Below are 22,040 nucleotides of genomic sequence, written 5' to 3'. Positions count from 1 at the left end.
ATGCTCAGTGACAAAGCCCCCTTGGAAGTGCTGGTGCCACAGTGACAGGCCCTTGATATTGCAGCAGAACACATGTTTTGGGATCCCCAGCTTAATACCCCATGGTTGACTGCTAGTTTCTTTTGTCTCCCAAGGCAGGTGAGAGGTTAACAACAGATTCCTGGTGACCAAGTGTTATTCGCTGGATCCCCCTGGCCTGAGCTGGTAGTCACCCATGCCTCCATTTGATGGTTTGGAGTGGTAGCTCTCAGTCATTTCTTCATTTTGTAACAAGTGACCGGTGATGTTCAATGCATCACATCTTCACAGTGGTATACGCAGGGTTACAGTAGGCATGGCAGTGACTCTATCCCTCTCTCCTCTATTGGATTAGAAAACATACTGGGGTGGCGCCTATAGCTCAGTCACCAAGGGTGCTGGCCACATGCACCAAGGGTGGTGGGTTTGAACCTTGCCAGGTCTGCTGAGCAATGACAACTGCAACCAAAAAATAGCCAGGCATTGTGGCGGGCGCCTGTAGTCCCAGCTACTTGGGAGGCTGAGGCAAGAGAATCGCTTAAGCCCAAGAGTTGGAGGTTGCTGTGAGTTGTGATGCCACAGCACTCTACCCAGGGCAACAGCTTAAGACTTTGTCTCAAAAAAAAAAAAAAAAATACTGGTTGCAAGCTGAGCAACAGTGACATTAATACAGAATAATCTGGAATTGCTCTAATTCATAAAAAACCTTTGCTATTCTAATGCTAAAAGAAGAGGACATGTGACATACCTCAAAAATAAATGCCCAACAGCATTTTACTTCCTTTTTTTCTTTATTTTTAAGACAGGGTCTCACTCTGTTGCCCAGGCTGGAGGGCCGTGGCACAGTCATGGCTCACTGTAGCTTCAAGCTCCTGGACTCAAGTGATCCTTCTGCCTCAGCCTCCTGAGTAGCTGGGATCCTAGTCAATCACCACAGTCCCTGGCTAAATTTTCTGTTTTTTTAGAGGCAGGGTCTTGCTCTTGCTTAGGCTGATTGTGAACACCTGGCTTCTAACCATCCTTCTGCCTTGGCTTTCCAAAGTGTTAGGATTACTGGTGTGAGCTACTGTGCCCAATATCTTATAATAATCTGGAGAACTGTGATCTAGACATTATGGTTATACTCAGGTTTTAATTACAGTGTGAAAGTACAAGATACTAGAGAGCAAGAGAGAGGGATACCAAGAGAAAGCAAGAGAGAGTCCAATATGGTTATTTATATAGTACACCCAGTGCCAGTTAGATTAAAATAAATCTCTTTTGGGGGGGCTGTTGAAGGGGATCAGGGAATTTCATTACAAGAATGTAGAAAACATAGTAGGTATATTTGGTGAGTTGTAAAAACACCCTCAAACTCAAACAGGCCGAATGGATTCACCTTCAAAATGGTAAGGACTTTTTCTTTTTCAATTTTTTGTCAGTGGCTGGTATAACATTGCATTCAACTGAAGCCAATGATTCTCTCATTTTGGCCTGGGGACCCTGTAGGGTACCAAGACCCTTTCAGGGGATCTACAAGGTCAAAACTATTTTCAAATGGTACTAAGATGTTATTTGCCTTTTCAATCTTATTCTCTCATAAGTTACAAAATGCAAAACAATTATTGATATAATTTCAGATTCCACATTGCAACTAAAACAAAATTACCATTGTAGAGTCTAGTATAGAGTCAAAGAAGAAGAGATACAATTACCCAAAAAGTTTATAAAATATATGAAATATTATTAATTTTCCAAACACTTATCTGGGGCCAGATTTTCTTTATATGTCTCAACCAAAACAACATTGCAACAGATAGAATTCAGAAACAAGGCGGTGCTGGTGGCTCAAAGGAGTAAGCACCGGCCCCATATGCTGGATGTGGCGGGTTCAAACCCAGCCCCAGCCAAAAACTATAAAAACAAAACAAAAAAACAGAAACAGATACCAGAATCCAACTATATTCTATTAAGAAATTAGCAAACTTGTTAAATAATGATACTCTTCTTACTTAAATTTTTATTTTGGAAAATTGTTATTTTTCATAAATATATGTTCTTTAGGTCATATTGGTAATAGACTTATTATTGTTATTTTGAAATAAGCTAGTAACTTTTAAAAGTTTCTCCATTTTAGTTTCTAATACAGTAAATAATGATAGATATAACCTACTTATACCAATGCTCTTTAGGGTCTTCAATAATCATCATGAATGAAAAGGAATCCTGAGACCAAAGAGCTTGAGAATCACTGAAGAAACATTTTAATATTCCTTATGAGAATGAAGATCACAAAGATTATAGTTTTGTCTTAGAAGATGCAAAATTCTTTTTAGAGCATGGAATACTTGACATCCACTTCAGTGCTGTTTCTGTGTTTCATGGCACAACATCAGATAGTTCAAGAGCAATTGGACATCTTACAGGGTCATGGGCCCAAATCTGATCTAACCAGTGAATGAGTACTGATTTGGATTACTTGGATAAATATAACATGAATGAATACAAACATGTTTTAGTTTGGGCTATAAAAATGTTTTAAGGTTTAAGTGTACTTTGCTCCTGATCTCAAAAGACCTAAGATATTTTAGGGAAATGCTGTCCCAAAGATCTGGTGTGGCAACGCTATAGCTGAACTACAGACTCCATATTATTGCCAAAATATATCTTCAAGGCAGCAAAGATTGGACTGGAAGTCCTGATTTCCCAGCCCGAGGTGGAAGGAGCAGAGTGTGTCTTGTCTCTGAGTTGTCAACTCAAATATGAGAAAGTAGAAAGGTGCCAACGTGCTTAGAAGCACAGTAAAAAGATGATTTCAGATCTAATATTCATGGCCGCCATCCTCTACCTTGCCACTCTCCACAAATGGAGGTGAGTTCAAGTTCTCTTCTCCTGGGAGGAGAGAATAGAATCAGGAAGCAACCATCTTATGTGCACTTGGGACTTTGTCAGTTGCACACAAAAGTAAATTTTCCTATCTTTTCTTTTAGGCTTTTGTGACTATACATAAAAGCTGGGAAAATGTTGCTTTTCATGAACTTCAGAATAACAAGACCCCCAATTTTTATAGGGACCACTAATTGTTTTAATCCTAAGGATAATTTGCTGAAATAATACCCCAAGAGAAAAAATAAGAAGTTGAACTATATATCTACCTTTTGGTCATTAAATAAATTATAGCAATGAAGTGAAAGATTACTTGGAGAAAAGAAAATAATCCTATCTCAATACATCTCCTATTTTTTTTTTTTTTTAAAGGAGAAAGAGACCTATGAAGGGAAACTTAACCCTGGGGGTTTATTTGACTGGCAGTGGCTTTGTATACCTGCTCACAGCATCAGAGCCACATACTCAGCACAACTCATTTGATGTCTATATATTTTAAAATGCCACTGAGTTTATATGTCGCAACAAGTGATGCGCCCTAATAAAGAAATACAGGGTTTAAATTAAAAGTGCAGGAAATAGCTTGGACAAAGAAACTGGAAGTGAAATTAGTTTGTAGGTTTTATTTGAACATAGGTTTTTTCCAGAGGAATTAGGATTCTTTGTTGTAGTTTGTTCTTATTTGACTAATAGATTTCACTTAAAATAGACCCTAATATTCCATTCCTATGAACCACTGTAGATGATTTTCTTATAATCATACTTAATAAATGAAAATGATAAAAATATGCAATATCCAATTAAGAGGTCAGCCTATATATTTTGGAAAGAAGGACTTTTTTGTTATAAAATTACAAGGCCAATTAGTTTTTTTGGACCGTTAGTCAACAGCATTCTTCCTCTCCTGTGGGTTGAAAATCGCTAAAAATGTTTGTTACATTTAGGAATACTACCTGAAATATATAATAGTCAATTAAGCTTCATTACTACTCCTTTAAAGAGGTTACTCTACAATGTGTAATTGTCTTAATGTTCATATTATCAAGCCATGGATAACAAAATACTTTATAAAAATTTTGTGGTCAGAAACATTACCAAAAGGCTATCCTTTCTGTGATCACCAGTATGGAGAATGTAATTATTCCCATGTGTGCAAAACTGCATAAACGAATAACCAAATGCCTACAACTACAATATATTATGCAGTTATCAGCTACTTAGCTTTCACTTTAAGGGTTCAAACAAGTTAGTACAGCCTCAATTGGCTAGAGACCTGGTGTAATTATGTGTAGAGCTAATTCTACAGCAAATTTCCTATGGAAAGAGAAACAGAGGGCAAGGCTGCAACTTGGTTAAATGCCTGCCTGAAACTGATAATCCTCCTGATTTTGACTCATGAATTAGTCTCAACACTGGAAATGAAATTATTTGATTGAATAGATTAGGGAATTTTTGCAGCATGTTTAGAGAGAAAAATTGCTTCACTTTCGTCTACTTTTTTTTTTTTTTGAGACAAGAGTCTCACTCTGTCCCCCTGAGTAGAGTGCTATGGCATCATAGCTCACAGCAACCTCAAACTCCTGGGTTTAAATGATCCTCTTACCCCAGCCTCCCAAGTACTATTTTTATGAACTATATAGGTAAGCCCTTGGTGCATGTTGACAAAGAAGCCTATTGTATATACCCGAAATCTTGAAGGATTCCTAGGGGATATGGTACATGAAAAATAGGCACCCCATATCTTCAAAAAAAAGCTATAGCTTGAGAATTCTGTCTGTGGAATAAGTAGGAGGTGACAGTTGGCTATTACTAAACTTAATTTAACATCTGCAAGTCATTTTTATAGAACCTAAAACACAGGTTGTAGAAAGAAATATTATAGGATTAAAACCCAAGTATTACTTTCTTGTGAAAAAATGTGCAACCATTTATTGGTTTTGACTTTTAGAGACAGAGTCTCACTCTAGTGTGCAGCCTAGATTGCTGTGGTGTGATCATACATCACTGCAATCTCAAACTCCTGGGCTCAAGTGATCCTCCTACTTCAGACATCCATGTAGCTGGGACTATAGGCATGTGCCACCACACCCAGCTAATTCTTTGAAGAGATGGGGTCTCTCCATGTTGCTCAGGCTGGTCTCAAACTCCTGGCCTCAAGCAATGCTCCCACTTTGGCCTCCCAGCATGCTAGGATTATAGGCATGAGCCAATGCATCCAGCCTAAATGGTCTTTTTAAGTGCTCAATCGAGAAAAATATCAGAGTTTGTTTTTACCTCTTAGAAAACATATAATTAGCAGTTTTTCTTTAAAATGGCTATTATGTTGCTAATAAATAAATATTTCTATAGTAGAGAGGATCATCATATTTATTATGTATTTATATAAACTGAAGATGTATAATCTAGAAGATAACTAGTTTTAATATCAGATTTAAAATAATGCTTTCTAGTTCTAGTGTCTTTGACCAGATTATTCTCCTACTTAATATATTCTTAATTTATAGCCCTTTTGAAATTTTAAGATATTTTCATTTACAATTATTTTTTATTCTTCAGATAAAATTTCCATTACTTTCAAATTTTTACTTCTTTGGCAACTCTGTGGTATTAAGCTTCTCTGCGTGCTGACTACATGGAAGTTCTTAGAAGGGTGAAGAGGTGGGAGTGAAGGAGGGAAGAAGTTTATGGAAACTAAGTGGGGGCTTTATTTCTGAGTCTAGTTTTGAATAAAATCAAGAAAGCAAAACAAAATTTTCTATATAATGTCACGTCAGGTCCACAATTAGTTGCAGAAGCAAAGCCTCTTGTACCTTATTCTGAGGACTCCAGTCAGCTAATTGGGTCTGCAATTAGCCTCTCTGGCTGCAATCAATTACAAGTGCAATTTCTGAGTGTGAGCTAATTTTTTGTGCAAAAGTAGTCCCACCAAAAAAAAAACCAAAACAACAAGACCCTAACTTAGAATGAAATTCAGATTTGTCTTACCTCACATCCTAATAAAGAACGAATTTCTTCTGTGAACCATAAAGAAAGCCAAAAATAAAAGGCTCTGTGCAATTCAAGTGTTTTGTTTTATTTTTTAACTTTTCTATAAGTACGTAGATCTTCATTCTAGGATCTTGAAAAGTTTGCATTATTTTGTCACTATTAATGTTTTACTAATTTAATTACATTTATATAATAATTTTAATGTTTTTTCTTTCCATATTAGTATTTAAATGTGTTATGTTTCTATGCTGCACATGCTACACAAACAAGTATACTCACACGTGAGCCCAAATAAATTATAATCCAGAATTCTATTACAATAGACCACTCACTAAAAGGCCTTAACAAAGAGCTAAAACATAATATGGAAATTCAGTGGATTTTGCTGTTTGTCAAAATTGTACTAAGTCGGCTTAGGGAACGTGGCCTCGCCAGAAATACTTAACATAGGAGGTAGAAGCAAAAGAAAACAAAATAAAATAAAGAAGCAAACAAACTCCAAACATGTTGATAGCAGTTCATGTCTTAAAAGAACTTCCAATGCAAATTTCTGAAATTTCCCATGTCATTTTGGCATACCTATTTTACCAGTATATTTCAGACAACAGCTTTTAAGTTCCCCAATTCATAAATGTAATTAAATAATTACATTAGTGCTAATTAACATGAAACTGCAGATTATTTAAGCGCAAAAAACACTATTCAACTTCTTAATTATTCTTGTTCACACAGCATTTCCTTTTGCTCAGGCGCCCTAGGTGCAAATAAAGCATCCCATCTGCTCGTAATTAGAACTAAATAATTTCAGAGAATGTAGCTTATCATTTTGACTGCACATTTGATTAAAAACAGTGTACAAGCAATATCCTGGCTTATTGGCGTAACAGCAACAACACACACAAGCCTGTGTTCTTCTATCATTAAAGAAGATGGAAAACATTATCTGTTATTTCAGGGGGAAAAATACAACTTTTTAGTTCATTTCATACAGATGAAAGCGAATTACAGCAAATCACCTCTCCACTGAATAGCAGCCCCCACATAATGACTTTATTTGCTTAATCCCCAAATTAAACGCCGTTTCAAGTGAGGGCCCTGTGTTATTACTCTCATCATGTTGAGAACATTTTCCTGCCGAGACCAATTTGAATAAAACAAGGGGCCTTCCTTGAACTCAATCAAGGAGCCATAATGTGGTGGGTAATAGAGGTTGCTGATAGATTTGCAGGCAAAAGTGTTATACCTAATGATGGGATATGGATAATAGTCCTCCTGGAGGTCCTGATGCGATTCCAGTTGGCTGCCAGATGCTAAAAATCAAGAAGAGCATTGATCAGTGACAGGAAGCTGTAGTGGATTCATCTAGTCAAACTTCAGCTGTTTTTCCACTGTACAGTTAAGCCAGGCATAAATTATATTAATTGATTTAATTACATACTTAAAACATCTTCCCCAATTAATTTAATTAGGTGGCTACATGATGCTACTGGCAGGGGAAGATTAGAGGCAGCTCACTTAATTAACAGAATATGAATGAAAAAAAGAGAAAGCAAACATAAATGAAATTGTGAGCACTAATTAAAAGGCTGTCTGCAAACTTAAATACTTTCTGACAAAGTGGTGACAGCAATGTAGACAAGAGAGGATTTTTTTTTCTTAGCAAATTATAGTGCCAGAAGGTATATATAGGGAGAAAAGGTAAAGCAGTGAAAACATTGATTTTCTGACAGAACCACCACAGTCTGAGTAAAGGGGTCTTTTTTCCTATAGAATAACTGCAACAGATTTTGCAGACGCAAAAGCCAAATTCCTGGTTAGGTCTAAAATATGATACACGAACAAACATGGGGTTAGTGCATTGTTCATTGAGAGAAAGTAAAAAGTATGAGAGGCTGAGGGAGAGGGTAGTCAGAGAGAGAAGGGGAAGATGAAGAGACAACTTATGGCGATCGCTCAAGCAAGAAATGTTTAGAAAAGGAGGTCTGCCTTAACAGCTGGCAGCCTTGTGCACCTTGGCTCGAATGCGGAAATTCTCCAGGTGTCTCTGCCGTGATTCCCGTAGGATCTTCCTTACTCGAATCTTATGGCAATATAAAAGCCAAGCGATGGAAATCACACCTGACGCCCACTTCTGCTGGCGGTACGCCTGAAAGAACTTTCTTGTTGTGTAGCATTTCCATGTGGCTTGGATCTTCATGGCAGCCTCCATCTCTCCGCCCTGACCCTTGTACCTCTGCCCGGGAAGATTTATCAGCTTTTGGACTTCTTTTGCATTCTCCAACACTGAAAGAAGTTCATATTTGGTAAGTTTATTCTTCAGCTCAAACTCTGGAAGGAGAGCCACCAAATTCTTCCCTTTGATTTTGACTTCTGGTATTGCATAGTCTCTGAGAAACTTCTCGATGTGCTCCAAGAGAGAAAAAATATTTCCCCAAACTGAGTTAAAACGTTCCTTGAATGCCAAGAAGTCTGGGGATGCTTTGTCTACGACACCATTATAAATAGCAAAGTCATAATTCCACAGTGTTCTTGAAGGTTTTGAAGGTACCACGACTTTCACGGTCTGTGGAAAGAAAGAGTTTCCAGAGATGAAATATATTGTGATCTCCTTTATATGAATAGTTCAGACGCACACTGTCACATTACCATTTACTACTTAGTGGTGGGAAGGTGTGGATCTCAGCACTGATTTATCAGATACATGTCATAATATGAAAGTGTGGCTAGTATATATCATTAAAACCCAGCATCAGAGAACATCTTACAATCAATCAAAGCTATTAATAACATTTTATAAAAGTGTTACAAAATGGTCAAGGAACTGGAAAGTTATGCAATTAGTTGGCTTTGATATGGCCAGCTTACCCCCCACTATTACGTTATCTGCAACTTACTTTTTACACATGCATACCTGGTCTTAGAGAAGCAAGTTACTGATTACTCATTACTTATCTACCAGTCCTGAGAAACAAGGTGAAGCACTGCTTTGCAGTCTTTAGGATAACTTCGGATATGCCCTTAAAAGCTGTTTCTGACTTCCCAGCGCATCACTGCTTTTCGTTTTAGAGCTCTCCTGCCACCTTCTCTTATATCCAGGGTGATTTTTACAAGGAGCATCATGTTGCATGTTCTCACCTTTGTTATTTTCTAGTTTTCTCCTGACAAGTGTTCTTTTATTAAATCTGATGTCTTCTTAGGGACATATCCCCAGGTAGATATGTCTACATCCCCAGGTAGATTAGAATCAGAAATCTCATAACAAATAAAACCAAGGAAGTGTTTGCTTTTCATTTGGTTCCTATCTGTATTGACTGAAATTTTAAGTCATGGAAATATACTGCTTTTATTTCTAAATGTTAAGAGGGCATCTCTAAGAATGGGATAATGAACAATTTTTTTATTCTTTATACTTTTCTATATTAAAAGAAACCCAGAGTAAACGCTATTTTCAAAATTAAATCAGAACAGGTTTGGATTACAATAGCAACTCAGAATGTCACCCCACTTTAAAACAAGGGAAATTTTGTTGTATCTCTGTAACCAATATATTTCAATTATTGAAACCTGTTGCACTAAAACCACTGACACTTTGCCCTGTGGTCTAAATGGGCGGAGGGTGGAGGGCTCAGGCAGCGAGGAAAAGGGAGGGCACAGATGTTTCAGTCCTTGAGTTCTCTTTAATAAGCCAGGTATTAACTTACTGTAATGCTTGTTACAAATCCTTGCTTAGGCATTTAAAGAAAAGATTGTCTTTAATATGTCAACATTTTCAGGCTGGGTGTGGTGACTCACACCTGTAATTCTAGCACTTTGGGAGGCCATGGCTGGTAGATTGCTTGAGCTCAGGAGTTTGAGACCAGTCTGAGAAAGAGTGAGACTCTGTCTCTACTAAAAATAGAAAAACTAGCCAGGTGTTGTGGCAGGCACCTGTAGTCCCAGCTTTGTGGGTAGGAGGATGGCTTGAGCCCAAGAGTTTCAGGTTGCTATGAGCTATGATGATGCCACAGCACTCTACCCAGAGTGACAGACTGAGACTCTGTCTCAAAAGAAAAATTTAAAAGTCAACATTTTCAGACATTATAAGTCCATCTTTACCAAATTGTAAGAGTATATTTCTGTCTGTATTTTGAAGAGTTTTCATAAGATTCAAAGGAAAAAAGAACCAGTTAATTTATCAGTAATAATTATGCCACAGCACTGTGTTAAGTGTTACTACCATAGATTGCTCATACTGTGCCTTTACTAAATAAATGTTAATTGAGAATAATTAACAAATTCAAGACAGATAGTTATCTAAGAGAAAGGTAAACTAAGATATATTTACAATAAAAGCAAACACAAGAAATTTTTAAAACCCTTCAAATTCCTTTTCTTTTCTCAGGTTCGGGGCAGTGGAATAATTAATGAGACTGTCATTTCAAGTAAAAATGCTGAAAAGCAACTATTAATTCCCAAAATTTCCTCTAAATGTAGAATCGAGCTTTAAACATCAGTGAGCTTTTGTATATTTTTAACTTAAGAGTTGCTCTAAGGCCTAAGAACGATATAAAAAGTCCCCTTGCCAAGATTTTAGCCCTATATGACCTAATCAAGGCACCAGAAGAGAATGCAAGCTGTCTGGTAAGTGGAAATAAATCCCTTCTTGAATAGGCAAGAAAAAGTTAAGAGAACCAAAGCCTCCTTTAGCAGACATCGGTGCTGGCAGGAGGAGATGTGACTCCTGGTAGAAGGCAAGTGGCTTGTGTTCCAACAGAAATGGCTTCTGGCCACCTTTATGCTTCTCTTCAGGAACGGGTTCTGATGGTAGGAAGGTTGGAATTCAGAAAAGAATGACAGTCCTTCATCAGTGAGGAACAGACACACAAATTAATCACAGATGGACATGTATGGCTCTGGCTGGTCCTGCCAATCACGTTCCATACTGTCAACCAACACTCTGAGAATCCTCTAAGAAGCCAATCTATGGATGAGAGATTTGCCATAGAAACTTGTTTATTTGATGTTTAAATATTTGTGAAGTTCTTTATCTTTACAGAGAGTCGTGTGAAATTGAAAATGGAACAACCTTGGGAGAAGTTCAAAAAGGAGAGGATTCTTAATATCTATGTACATCTATGTACATCAACATATGCATTTTAGACCTTCTGAAAAAAATAGCCTTGGGTGGGGGTGGGGTGACAGAATTTATCAATGGCTGTTTTAGAACAAAGGGATTACACCCTCCTACCTTCTTGGATGATATTCCAGCAAAGACCTGCTCTAGAAGGAAACACGCTCTTGGACCTCAAATACACCACTCAGGCACTAGGAAACTATGGGTTTGGAGTCAGCTAAGGCATAACTGTAGTACATCTGTCACAGAGAATGCCACACTCGGGAGCACTTTAGACTCAGTGCAAGAAAAGACATGCCTCTCAAGAGAAAGGCTTCCCAAATTAAAGCAGTGCATCAGCATTGTGAAATCCATTGAGCAGGTAAAGACAAAGCTGCTTCACAGCCTGCTAGGAATACGAGCCCTGATTAAAGGTCACACCATGCTTCAGGTTCCAGCGCCTTCTGTCTTTCTTCCTTTATTATTTGTCTCCATGAACTTGTCTACTATTATTTGTTGGTTTTCCTTCTTTCTCTCCTTACCTTCCTTTTTACTTTCTCTTCCCCTCGCTTCCCTCTTTCTCCTTTTCCCTTCTTCCCTCTCCTCCGCCTTCTTTTTTCCCCTTTCCCTTCCACCCTCTCTTTCCTTCTCTTTTTATTTAAGATGTGCTGTATTTCCAATGTGATACTGACTGACTCAGTAGCAACTTTTTTCCCCTTCTAAATGGGAATGGATCTCTATTGAGGCCTTGCAGTCTTACCTGGTCCTTCCTGGGAGCACAGCCATACTTTCACCTTTGTGAGATTGCTGCACTCATAACCGGCCCGCACAGAGCCAAGACCCGTGGCTGTGGCCTAATTATTAGCAACCTGCTCTAACTAACTGAATCAACTAGCTAGGAAATGCTTTCTTCATTTGCAAAGTGAATCACTAATTAGGTAACTTCTGGAGTTTCTGGAGTTGTTATTTAGGGAAAATTCTAAATCTAAAACAAAAAAAGAAGGCAGGATGATGATTACCTATATTAGTAAGTCATGGATGTGAAGCAAAAAAGATGGGCCTACCACTGCATTCTTAAATTTAGAAATAACTACCTCAAAGAAAAATTCCAGAAAAAAAGGAATGTATTTTCTAAGATGAATATCCTTATGAAAAATATTTTATTCAGATATGTAGAAAGCAGTGGGTGTAGGATTAAGTTGGATCTCTAATTTGTATACAAGCAGGATCTCCCTCGGGGCAAATGATTAGCATATGGGATAATCCAACATGGATATCACCCTTAGAGAATGATAATCATACCATTGCCTACAAAGATAGACTAAAATACTTTTGAAACTATCAGCCAATGTCCAGTCTTTCAAACACCAAAACATATCGGTTAGTAATTTGCCTAAGCACTAGGCAACTGCATGGTGTAAGAAAGAAAAGGTTCTTTCTGAAGATTACGGCTGTGAGAGCTTAGCTTCACACTATGAATGGAGTGTACCTCAGAGATGGAGCTTTTACTATTACCCAAAGGCCAGGGATACCAGTTGTCTGACTCTTGTCTGATAAACAGATTTTGTTAAGGGGGCATGATGTGTTGAGCTTTGGACAAAACAAACATCAGGACCTCAGATGGCTAGAACAGTTTGAAAGATATACACAGTCTTCAGAAAGAGCAGCTGACCTAATCAGGGGTGAGGTACTGAGTATGAACACAGCCCTTAATGTTAGAACACAAGGAATCATGAAGGTCCCTGGCTTTGCATTTTACTCATAAGGTATATTATGGGCCCAGGGAGATGACCCTTGGCCCCAAAGTCTGACTAACATGAGTTCAAATGCAAGTTCTGCCAGTGCCTGTCACATATTCTTGGGCAAGTTAGTACCCTTTCTGTATCTAAATTTTCTCATCTGTACAAATGAAAGGTCTCTGTAGAGCTGCTGTGTAAAGAACCCTTCATGGTACTTCACCCCATTTGGTGTGGTTATTACTATGGATAAACAAACTTGGAGAGGTTAAATGACTTGCTCAAGATCATAAAGCTGATTAGCAGATCTTCTTAACTTCCAAGACAAAATTCTGTTCTTAAGCCTCCTGGGTCCATACAAAACTGAAGGATGGAGAAATACTGGGTTGGAAGGAGTCTTGATACCCTTCCATTTCCCTCTCCAGTCCCTCTTTCTTCCCTTTCAGTGCTTTCTCGTTCACAGCCTGCTCTGCACTGTCCCCTGCACCTAAGCTACCAATGTGCACAGCCTCATCTGTCCAGAATACTCCACACCTTCTTACTGTGCTGTGCTCTCCTTACTTGCCTGCTACATCATAGCAAACCTGGCCTTAACCTGTTGCTTCTTCCTAGCTTATAGGCTGCAAAGCAATTTGTTAAAATAACCCTGATGAGGGTAAAAGGTGGGACCACACCTATGAAGCATATTGCAAGGGTACAGGTCAAATCTGTCAAGTGTAGAACATAAATGTCTTAACATAATAATCAAGTAAATGAGGCAAAAGCTATGTTGATTGGTTTGATGTAAGCACGTCAGATTGTATAAAAAAATCAACACATGGTACCCCACATATGCATGAATGTATTTATGATCTATGTATATATGACATAATAAAAAAGAAAAACCCCTATGAACATGCTAATGAAGATAACATAGTGTGATGGAAAGTGGATTTGAAGCAAGAAGACCTGGAATCTAATCTGTCACCACCTTCCTCTGAGGCCTCGGGAGGCCATTTCTCTTGTGGGGTTCCAGTTTCCATTAAGGGATCATTCAGGGCACTTCTAATTTTGATACTCTATGGCTCTCTGACTTAATATGCCACCTCTCCAGGGGTATTGTCATTTTAATAAACTTCTGAAGCTAATAAAGCCACAGTCAAATGCAACTGCCTCCAGTGACATCACTTTATGCACCATGAAAAAGACCTAGGGAATTTTTTTCCTTTTCTATGTTTTTAGACCGCAAACTCTTTCCAGCAACTTTCAAACCAAAATAGATGAATAGCTGCCCAGACTATGTAATGTGTAAGGGTAGTCATGGGGACAGAACCCCAAAAAGTGATATTCCAATTTTCTGGGGCTTGCAAATCAAGGGCTCTGAGTTTGTAGGACCCAGAAACTGCCTAAGCCTTAAATGCCAATTGAAAGTGAGAGTCAGACTCCTTAACCTTTGTAAAGAGAATAAAAGGCAAAAACAGAGAACTCATTGAGCAGAGACACATAAAGGAAGAGAATTAAGTGTAAAGGCCACTCAGATCAGCAGCAATTTTCTAGGAATAATTTCTGCAATTGCTTTGAAAGGTATCTTTATTCAAATGAGTCTTCCTGAACTCTGAAACACTATCGAGGAGAAAAAAAACCCCACACTTTGATGCATTCTCACAAAACAAAAACACTCAATGGATCAAATTCCGGTTGAAGATCAAACAGAACAGAATCAGGAAAAATTTTTAAACAGATGAGGTCTATTTTCAGTCAAATGTGACATTTCTTTTTCTAGAGGCCCACTTTATTTTGCTGCTGCATCAAGGTCATCTTTTCTGTTATCCCTCCCGTATTCTCTGTAACATGGTTAGGAACCACTTGGGATAATTACCATGGAGGGGCTGAGCCTGCTGAGGACATGTAAGGAAGCCTGACAGGATGAGCATCAAAATTAGCCTGGATTCCTCGATCCCTGAGCCTAAAGATATTCTCATCATTTTCTCTAAAATGTAGGAAAAAGAACAATCCTCAAAAAGGTTTGCTATAATCACCAGCATAAAGTTTGACATTCCAAAAGAAAAATGTGTGGATATTTAAGTCTGTTCATCAAAAATCACTAAAGAAAACTCACAGAATTCTTACAACACTCCACCTTGTCATGTTCTCTATACCTATGTAGGAATCATGCTTTATTTTTCTTTATAACACCATTCTTTGACAGTTGTATTAAACATCTATGTATTGCCTGTCCCTCTCACTAGAATACCAATCCCAGCAGGGCAAGGACTTGGTTTGCTTTGATCACTGCTGTATCTCCAGTGCCTAGTACACTGTCTGGCACATAGCAAAAAGGTCAATAAAGATTAGTTGGATGAATGAATGAATGAATGAATGTGTGAATACTAAAATTTAAGCTCATAGCCACCTGGATTGGGTTCACAGCACAAAGTCGTTCTGTGATCTTATAATTTATTTGCAAATGCATAGTTTGAGTTTTGGAGTACTAATGAAAAGTTTGGCTACTCAGATTAAAAAATGTCTATACCCTTTGACCAGGAAGTTCTACCTCTAGGAGGTAGCCTGAATTCAAAGATTTACAAACAAAGATAAAAATGTTCATGGCAGTTTTATGTATATCAGAGAAGACAAGAAATAATTTATTAATATGATTAATAATTTGACATTTACTGTTTAATGTTGAATAACATAATGGCTAAGATAATTATGGCATATCTTTAATACAGAATATTATGTAGCCATTAAAATGTTTCAAAATAAATTTTAAATCTTATATATAAAGGCTTATGATAAATTTTTAGATGAAAAGAGTAAAATTACAGTTTAATATCCAGTATATTATCACCAAGTGATATGCCAAAGTTTAAACAATATCAAAGGGTTGTGACATTATAGGAAAAATATTCTTGAATACTTTGCATATTTTTTTCTCCTTTCTGAACTTTTCAAACTTTGTATGAATGATCAGGTCATAATTTGGTAAATGAAAGAGACAAAGTAAAAAAATAAAGATTAGTTTGTAGCTTGACAATAATTTAACCCTTTTCCTGGTATTTATAAGTAAAATTATTAATCATATGTAATAAAAATGTACAGTTAGACAATGGTGTGAAGATCAGAAACAATTTTTATAGTTTTTTGTCAATTATAAGAAAAGTTGTTTTGCAAGAATAGCAAGAAAAAAATGTTTTGCAAATAAAGTCAAATATTCTTAGTTCATTTTAAAAGTTTCTTGCTGAAAATGCAAAGAGTTGGCAATTTCTATGAATTAAAGAGAATGGTAACTGGTTTTAAAAGATTCTAAAGCTTTTCTTTTGTTTTTGTACTTTTTTTCTCTTCTTTCTTTAAGATGGTAAGTTAAATGAGGATGTAAGAGAGAAAGTGAATCTGAAAGAAAAAAAAAATAGCCCTGTCTTACTTTTGAATCTCATCTTACATATCCAGGTAGTAGAGTTCTGATTCTTGTCAAAATAAGACCCACTCTCTCTTCAATCATCTAGGGCAAGAAAAGAAAGGAGACTAGAGGGTGTTTGGAGCACGATGTCAACCAGGGAGGCTCATTCTCCTACCAGATATGACGTTAAAGCCAAAACTGCTGTTAGATATTGCCTCTTGGTTTTGAAAGTTATAAAGTCTGGAACAATTTTGCTCAAACACCGTGTACTTTGATGATAAAGAGGGATAAAACAAATAATCCAGATGCTGTGGGTGTGCGGGGCCTGGAGAACACCTCCCTGCCCTGGAGCTTCCACTTTTCTCTTTCCTTGGGGTGGTGGGGTGAGGAGTATGGGGGATGTGGAAGCACCTTAAAAATACCAATCTGGGCCAGTCTCCTCCTTATACAGATAAGAGAAAATGAGACCAGGTGTCACACGTTGCCTGTCTAAAATAGTTCAGCTGATTCACTCATAAAATAATTACAGTTTTCTAATGAGAGGATCAAAAGTGTATGTTAGGAAAACACTGAAGAAAGTAACAATATGAAAAAAATGTCTAAGAGAAGTGAGGCCCCAAATTTGAGATTAACATGCTATCACCCAAACCTGTTCTTTCTATACCAAAGGAAGCTTTACAAAGTGGATATTGCTTAGGGAATAGGATTTTCTTCTTTAATTTGGAAAAGTTTTTGGAAAGATTTTGAACATACAGAGGAGTATAAAAAATAATATCAAGACTACCATGGACACATTTTTTTGGTTAATTTTTGTCTTCTTTGCTCTCTAAGAGACCCCTCCTATTTCTTTTCAGCCCCTTCCTCTCTCCCTCTTCCTCCTCCACAGGACCAAACACACCCAAGACTTTAGACTGTACTCTGGTACTACAATGAGTACATTTGTTTGTTTGCTTGTTTTACCCATAAAAGTAGATTTTTATTATTAAAATAGCAATTAAACTTAAACAGACTTTAAGATAGTTGTTAATATGCCCACCTTAAGATAATAAAAAGATTAATTGCTGACAGAGACAATTTTAGCAACTTCAAATCTTTGAACTAGATTCCTGAAAATAAAGATTGCTTGGATTTCTAATCCCCCCATTGGATTTTTAAAAATAACTATTATAGACTCTACTACAGTTTTTTTTTTTTTATTTCATTCTTTGGATCCTATGCAGAGCCTGACTCAAACTTAACATTCATCTTCTTGAGTTTGGGTTATTTGGTTAACTGAACTAGAAGATAAAAAAGGCTGTTGAAATCAGAGCCAAAAAAAGCAGATATGACAGCAGAGGTGACAATTGCTGTCTAACATTGAAAGAAAAAAAAAACAAACAAGATCTGCAATTTTCTCTATTCAATAAGTGCTGATCACAGAGTAAACACTTAATACACATTAGTGCCAGCAGCAGTGACAGCAGCAGTAGTAATAGCAGCAGGAGTAGTTGGTTTTGAAAACTGGCTCACATGGTATGGTATGGGGAGAGAGCATAAACTCTGGAGCTGGATCCTCTGTATTCCTTTACCATATGGGTGGGCTGGGGACAATGACAGTACAGAGGTTTTGTGGCTGCTGTGAGGGTTCTCTAGGTATGAGTGCTTAGTGCCATGTACGAGGCCAAGCCCAATCAACATTAGTAGTTACAAATATTCCAGATAAATAACATCTTGGTATTCTTTTTTTTTTTTTTTTTTTGAGACGGAGCCTCAAGCTATCCCCCTGGGTAGAGTGCCATGGCATCACGCTCACAGCAACCTCCAACTCCTGGGCTCAAGCGAATCTCCTGCCTCTGCCTCCCAAGTAGCTGGGACCACAGGCGCCCGCCATAACGCCTGGCCATTTTTTGGTTGCAGCCATCATTGTTGTTTGGCGGGCCCTGGCTGGGGATTCAAACCCGCCACCTTAGGTGTATGTGGCTGGCGCCTTAGCCGCTTGAGCCACAGGTGCTGAGCCACATCTTGGTATTCTTAAAGAACATGTTAGTTTTGAAGTGCAGAATCAAGCTTACAATTTCCTTACAGTAAAAAGTCACCAGGAGCTACAGAAAGGATGTAATTGCACTGATTAATTTATCTGGGGGGAACAAGTCTAGCTTCAGAAAGACTATGCAATCATGGTTACAAATGCAGCCCTTTCTAGGCACAGCTCTGCAGGAGTAAACTGCAGGAGTAAAAGGAGATCCAAAAAGTGGGCTCTTTTTCCTTGAAAAGGGTAGCTAAGTTTCCTCTGAAATTTTTACTAAGATCACCAAGAGAGGGAGGCCTAGAGGATACTTTTAAAAATGGGCCGATGATTAATGATAAATCAGCGCATTATAGTTCCAAAGCACTTTGATACACAGTAACTGACCTGATCCTTGCAAAGACTCTATGTGAAAGGAGTCCTTGTCCCTATTCGTCAGGGGAGGAAAGTGAGGTACAGAGAAGTAAAGTGACTTGCTCAAAGTTACTATATTAGTAACAGGAGAATCCTGTGCATTCTTGTTTCAAGTTCAGGGCTTTATTACCCATGAATGGCTTTGCGGAACATTACTTGCTGGCATGCAATTGCCATATGTGGCGACTATTTCATTTTTCCAAATTTTTTGTTACTTCAGTTGTTACGGGCAGCTTAACGCTAAATCCCATGCCCGTACTACATCCCACAGGCAGTATGTGTATGTGCCCAGGCACATGCCTGTACACATGCAAGCACATGCTGGGGGACAATTGCATTTATTTTTCCCCTTTAAATCCTTTTAAAGTAGACTTTTAAAAGATGAAAGTCAGTGATTAAAGTTGAAGACTGATGTGATTCAGACACTTTTGAGGCTACTAAATCATTTGTTTGGATGGAAGCCTGAGCAGTAATTTATTCCCAATAGAGGGCAAAAAAGGATTTTTCACTTTAAATGAGACCATGATTTTTTTTTCCAAAAACATGATCTCATTTCTTTTATAAAGGAAGCGCAAAAGAACTTTTGCTGCAGTCTCCAACTGTCAAGAGGCCTCCCATACTTTTGCCCTCCAGCAAAAGGAAGGGACATCAGGTGACAGACCCCAAATTTCAACTAGTCACACAAATTACAGACCTTCTTATCATGATGTCCTCTTAACCTTCTGCCTTTCCCCTGCAATGAAGAATAAGACACAGTTTAAATCAAAAGGACTCTCATGGGCAATTTTACAAGACAAATAGAAGGCTCCCTCCCTCCCCCGCCCCCACTCTGCTTCCCCTGCTGGGCCAGCCTGTTCCCTCTTTCCACACAGGCAGGAGCTAATAATTAGAAAGACCTTTTCAACCCCCCAGACAAAGATGTTCTGTTTGCCAAGCCCTGTTTGCTTTAAAGAAAGAGTTCGATAAAGTAAATATTTACAAAAATAACTACAATTAGATGCCAAGTAGGACTTCTAGGGGACACATGTGAAGAAGTATTTATGAGAAAGGCCTCCTCCATGTGGCACCACACTGCATGGTGGTGGAGGCTCACTATTTCTCTGAGCCTTTTGACGTCCATGCCCAGGACATCTCCCACAAAGTATATGAATAATTAAATTTACCATTTAAGAGTCAATTCAGAAATGTTGTACCAATCTGGGAGCACAGGAAAAGTCATTAAAAATTACTGCTTCCAGCAGTTGGGGAAAGCTTTGAGAAGTCAACAGAGGAAATTAAAGCCAGGGCTAATTAGCATTCAGAAAACATGTCATCATTATTATTTTTTTTTTCCGAGGTAAACCACTTCCTGGCTCAAACCTAGTCATAATATTTGTATTACCTGTAGATCTGTTATCTATAAAACCGTGGGTCCTGAGCAGCTCCAACAGGGTGAGAATCAAAACAGGTGCCTCCACCCGTTCCCATTATGCACATTAGCCCATGGCCTTCTCACAGCCTGTTAAACAGCTGAATTTGAAACAATAATGGTGCTGGCCAAACACTTGCCTGAAGGCCTGTCTGTCTTGGGATTTGGCCATTTACATTGATTTTTTTTACCCACATTTTTCACGAAACACAAATATTTGCCATGGCAACTGGTGTGTCACATGACACGCTGCTACATAAATAGCCTGGAAATCTCTTAAGGGGAAACAACCTGCCAATGCTGAAAATACAGTAAAAACCTCTTGGAGGTTTGGGTGTTAAAAGACGACGATCTGGGAAGAACAGGTAACAGTCTACTAGGGAGACACAGCAGGATTAATTTCTCCTGTGCCACTTTTCAATGTCTCTTCTTTTCTTTTCTTATGAGAGCAGCTGAAAACATGACCACAGAGGGGTAAGCCAGGAAAAGACACTGCCAGCTGTCTCCTTTCTGTGGTGAAAAGTTTCAATGATCACAAGTTCGGACTGGGGCCCATCTACACAGGAAATCAAGCTGTAAAAGTCCAGCATCTTTAAAGTACAGGAATATCTGTGAGATGAATCACCTATGTTGTACTGCGAGGTACTAAGGTTAAAGAATACAAATTCCTTCTCTTCATTAAGGTTTTCTGTGCAAAGTTCGAGATCTTGCCTTTTTAGCCTTGCCTTTTCATATGGTTAAAAACAAATGAAATTCAGTAGAATATCATAATAACATATTCTATTCAACACAAATTTGGATATAAAACAATAGATGTTATATCCTGGAATTCTGGACTTCTGACCAGCTAGCAACACAGATTGACCCAGCCATTTAGCTAATCTCACAATGATGCAAGATGATTGAATTTTTTAAAACCCCACTGATAAGGTTGTGGTATAGATGACTTATACAATAAACTCCTACCCACTTTAAAATCCAATGTATCCCAGCAGCACCTGAAATAGCACTTATTTCTATGTGAAAGGTACAATGTTACAATGTGTATATCACCAAAAATCTCACAGACAATTCTGTAAATAAGAACAATTTTCTTTCTGTAATTAGAAATACAAATACCTTTGCTCCTTGGGAGAGACGTTTCTTGGGAGAGATGACCTTCACTTCTGCTGGAGGCTGCTGTGGTTTCTGAGGTACAGTAAGAGGCGCTGTGGGTGGAGGTGGTGCAATGTTACCTTTTCAGGAGAGGCTGAGTCATTGGATAGATGCTATTGGATTTGCACCTTGAAAGTCAAATAGCTTTGTCACCTGCTAGAGGCTCACTATCACTCTTTCCTGTATCCATTTAATGAAATGTTTGTGATCGCTGACTTCAAAGGGAAAGCCAAAAGCATGGAAAGGCCACAGTTCCATCAGAATACAAAGTCAGCCTGCCTGTGCCCACTGTCTAGTTGAAAAGGCAAATTTTAAAAGCAGGCAAATTAGAATAATATTTGCCTTATAAAATGTCTCACTATAAGATTTCTTTGAATAATCAGATTCCTAAGTTCATGTACAGGTAATTAATATGGCTACATATGATAGATTATTCTATTGTGCAACCATTACAAAAGATGAGTCTAGGCTCGGCGCCTATAGCTCAACCGGCTAAGGCGCCAGCCACGTACACCTAAGGTGGCGGGTTCGGATCCCCAGCCCGGACCCGCCAAACAACAATGACGGCTGCAACCAAAAAATAGCCGGGCGTTGTGGCGGGCGCCTGTGATCCCAGCTACTTGGGAGGCGGAGGCAAGAGACTCGCTTGAGCCCAGGAGTTGGAGGTTGCTGTGAGCTGTAATGCCATGGCACTCTACCCAGGGGGAAAGCTTGAGGCTCTGTCTCAAAAAAAAAAAAAAAAAAAAAAAAACAAAAACAAAAGATGAGTCTAAAAAACTTAAATGACTTGGGGAAGCGATGCAAATGAAAAGCACTATAAAGATTATTGCTGTAAATTAATTAAATCTGTAAGTAACAACTTTTGGAGAATACACCTAGTCCATAGGAGACTGGACCTACATGCTAGAGGATACTTTCTTACCACACCTCTCCTGTTGCCTGGAAGCAACCCCTACTGCTGTTTAAAAATAGCCCAAGTT

The 22,040-nt window shown here is 38.2% G+C and overlaps 1 protein-coding gene across 1 annotated transcript in view; it reads right to left on the bottom strand.

Moving 5' to 3' along the window:
• Positions 1-22,040, bottom strand: part of IQCH (IQ motif containing H) — a 171,257-nt gene that overhangs the window by 113,077 nt on the left and 36,140 nt on the right. The window contains exons 3-6 of the mRNA XM_023510007.1: positions 21,025-21,113; positions 19,192-19,230; positions 7,883-8,434; positions 7,115-7,181 (exon numbers count right to left, since the gene is read on the bottom strand). Coding sequence (XP_023365775.1) covers positions 7,115-7,181; positions 7,883-8,434; positions 19,192-19,230; positions 21,025-21,113 — 747 coding nt within the window. The remainder of the gene's footprint in view (positions 1-7,114; positions 7,182-7,882; positions 8,435-19,191; positions 19,231-21,024; positions 21,114-22,040) is intronic.

Source organism: Otolemur garnettii, unplaced genomic scaffold (assembly GCF_000181295.1).
Source record: "Otolemur garnettii isolate 467f Iridium unplaced genomic scaffold, OtoGar3 scaffold00011, whole genome shotgun sequence".
Classification (NCBI taxonomy): Eukaryota; Metazoa; Chordata; class Mammalia; order Primates; family Galagidae; genus Otolemur; species Otolemur garnettii.
Note: the sequence above shows the minus strand (reverse complement) of the source record. Positions and strands in the feature narration are given on the sequence as shown.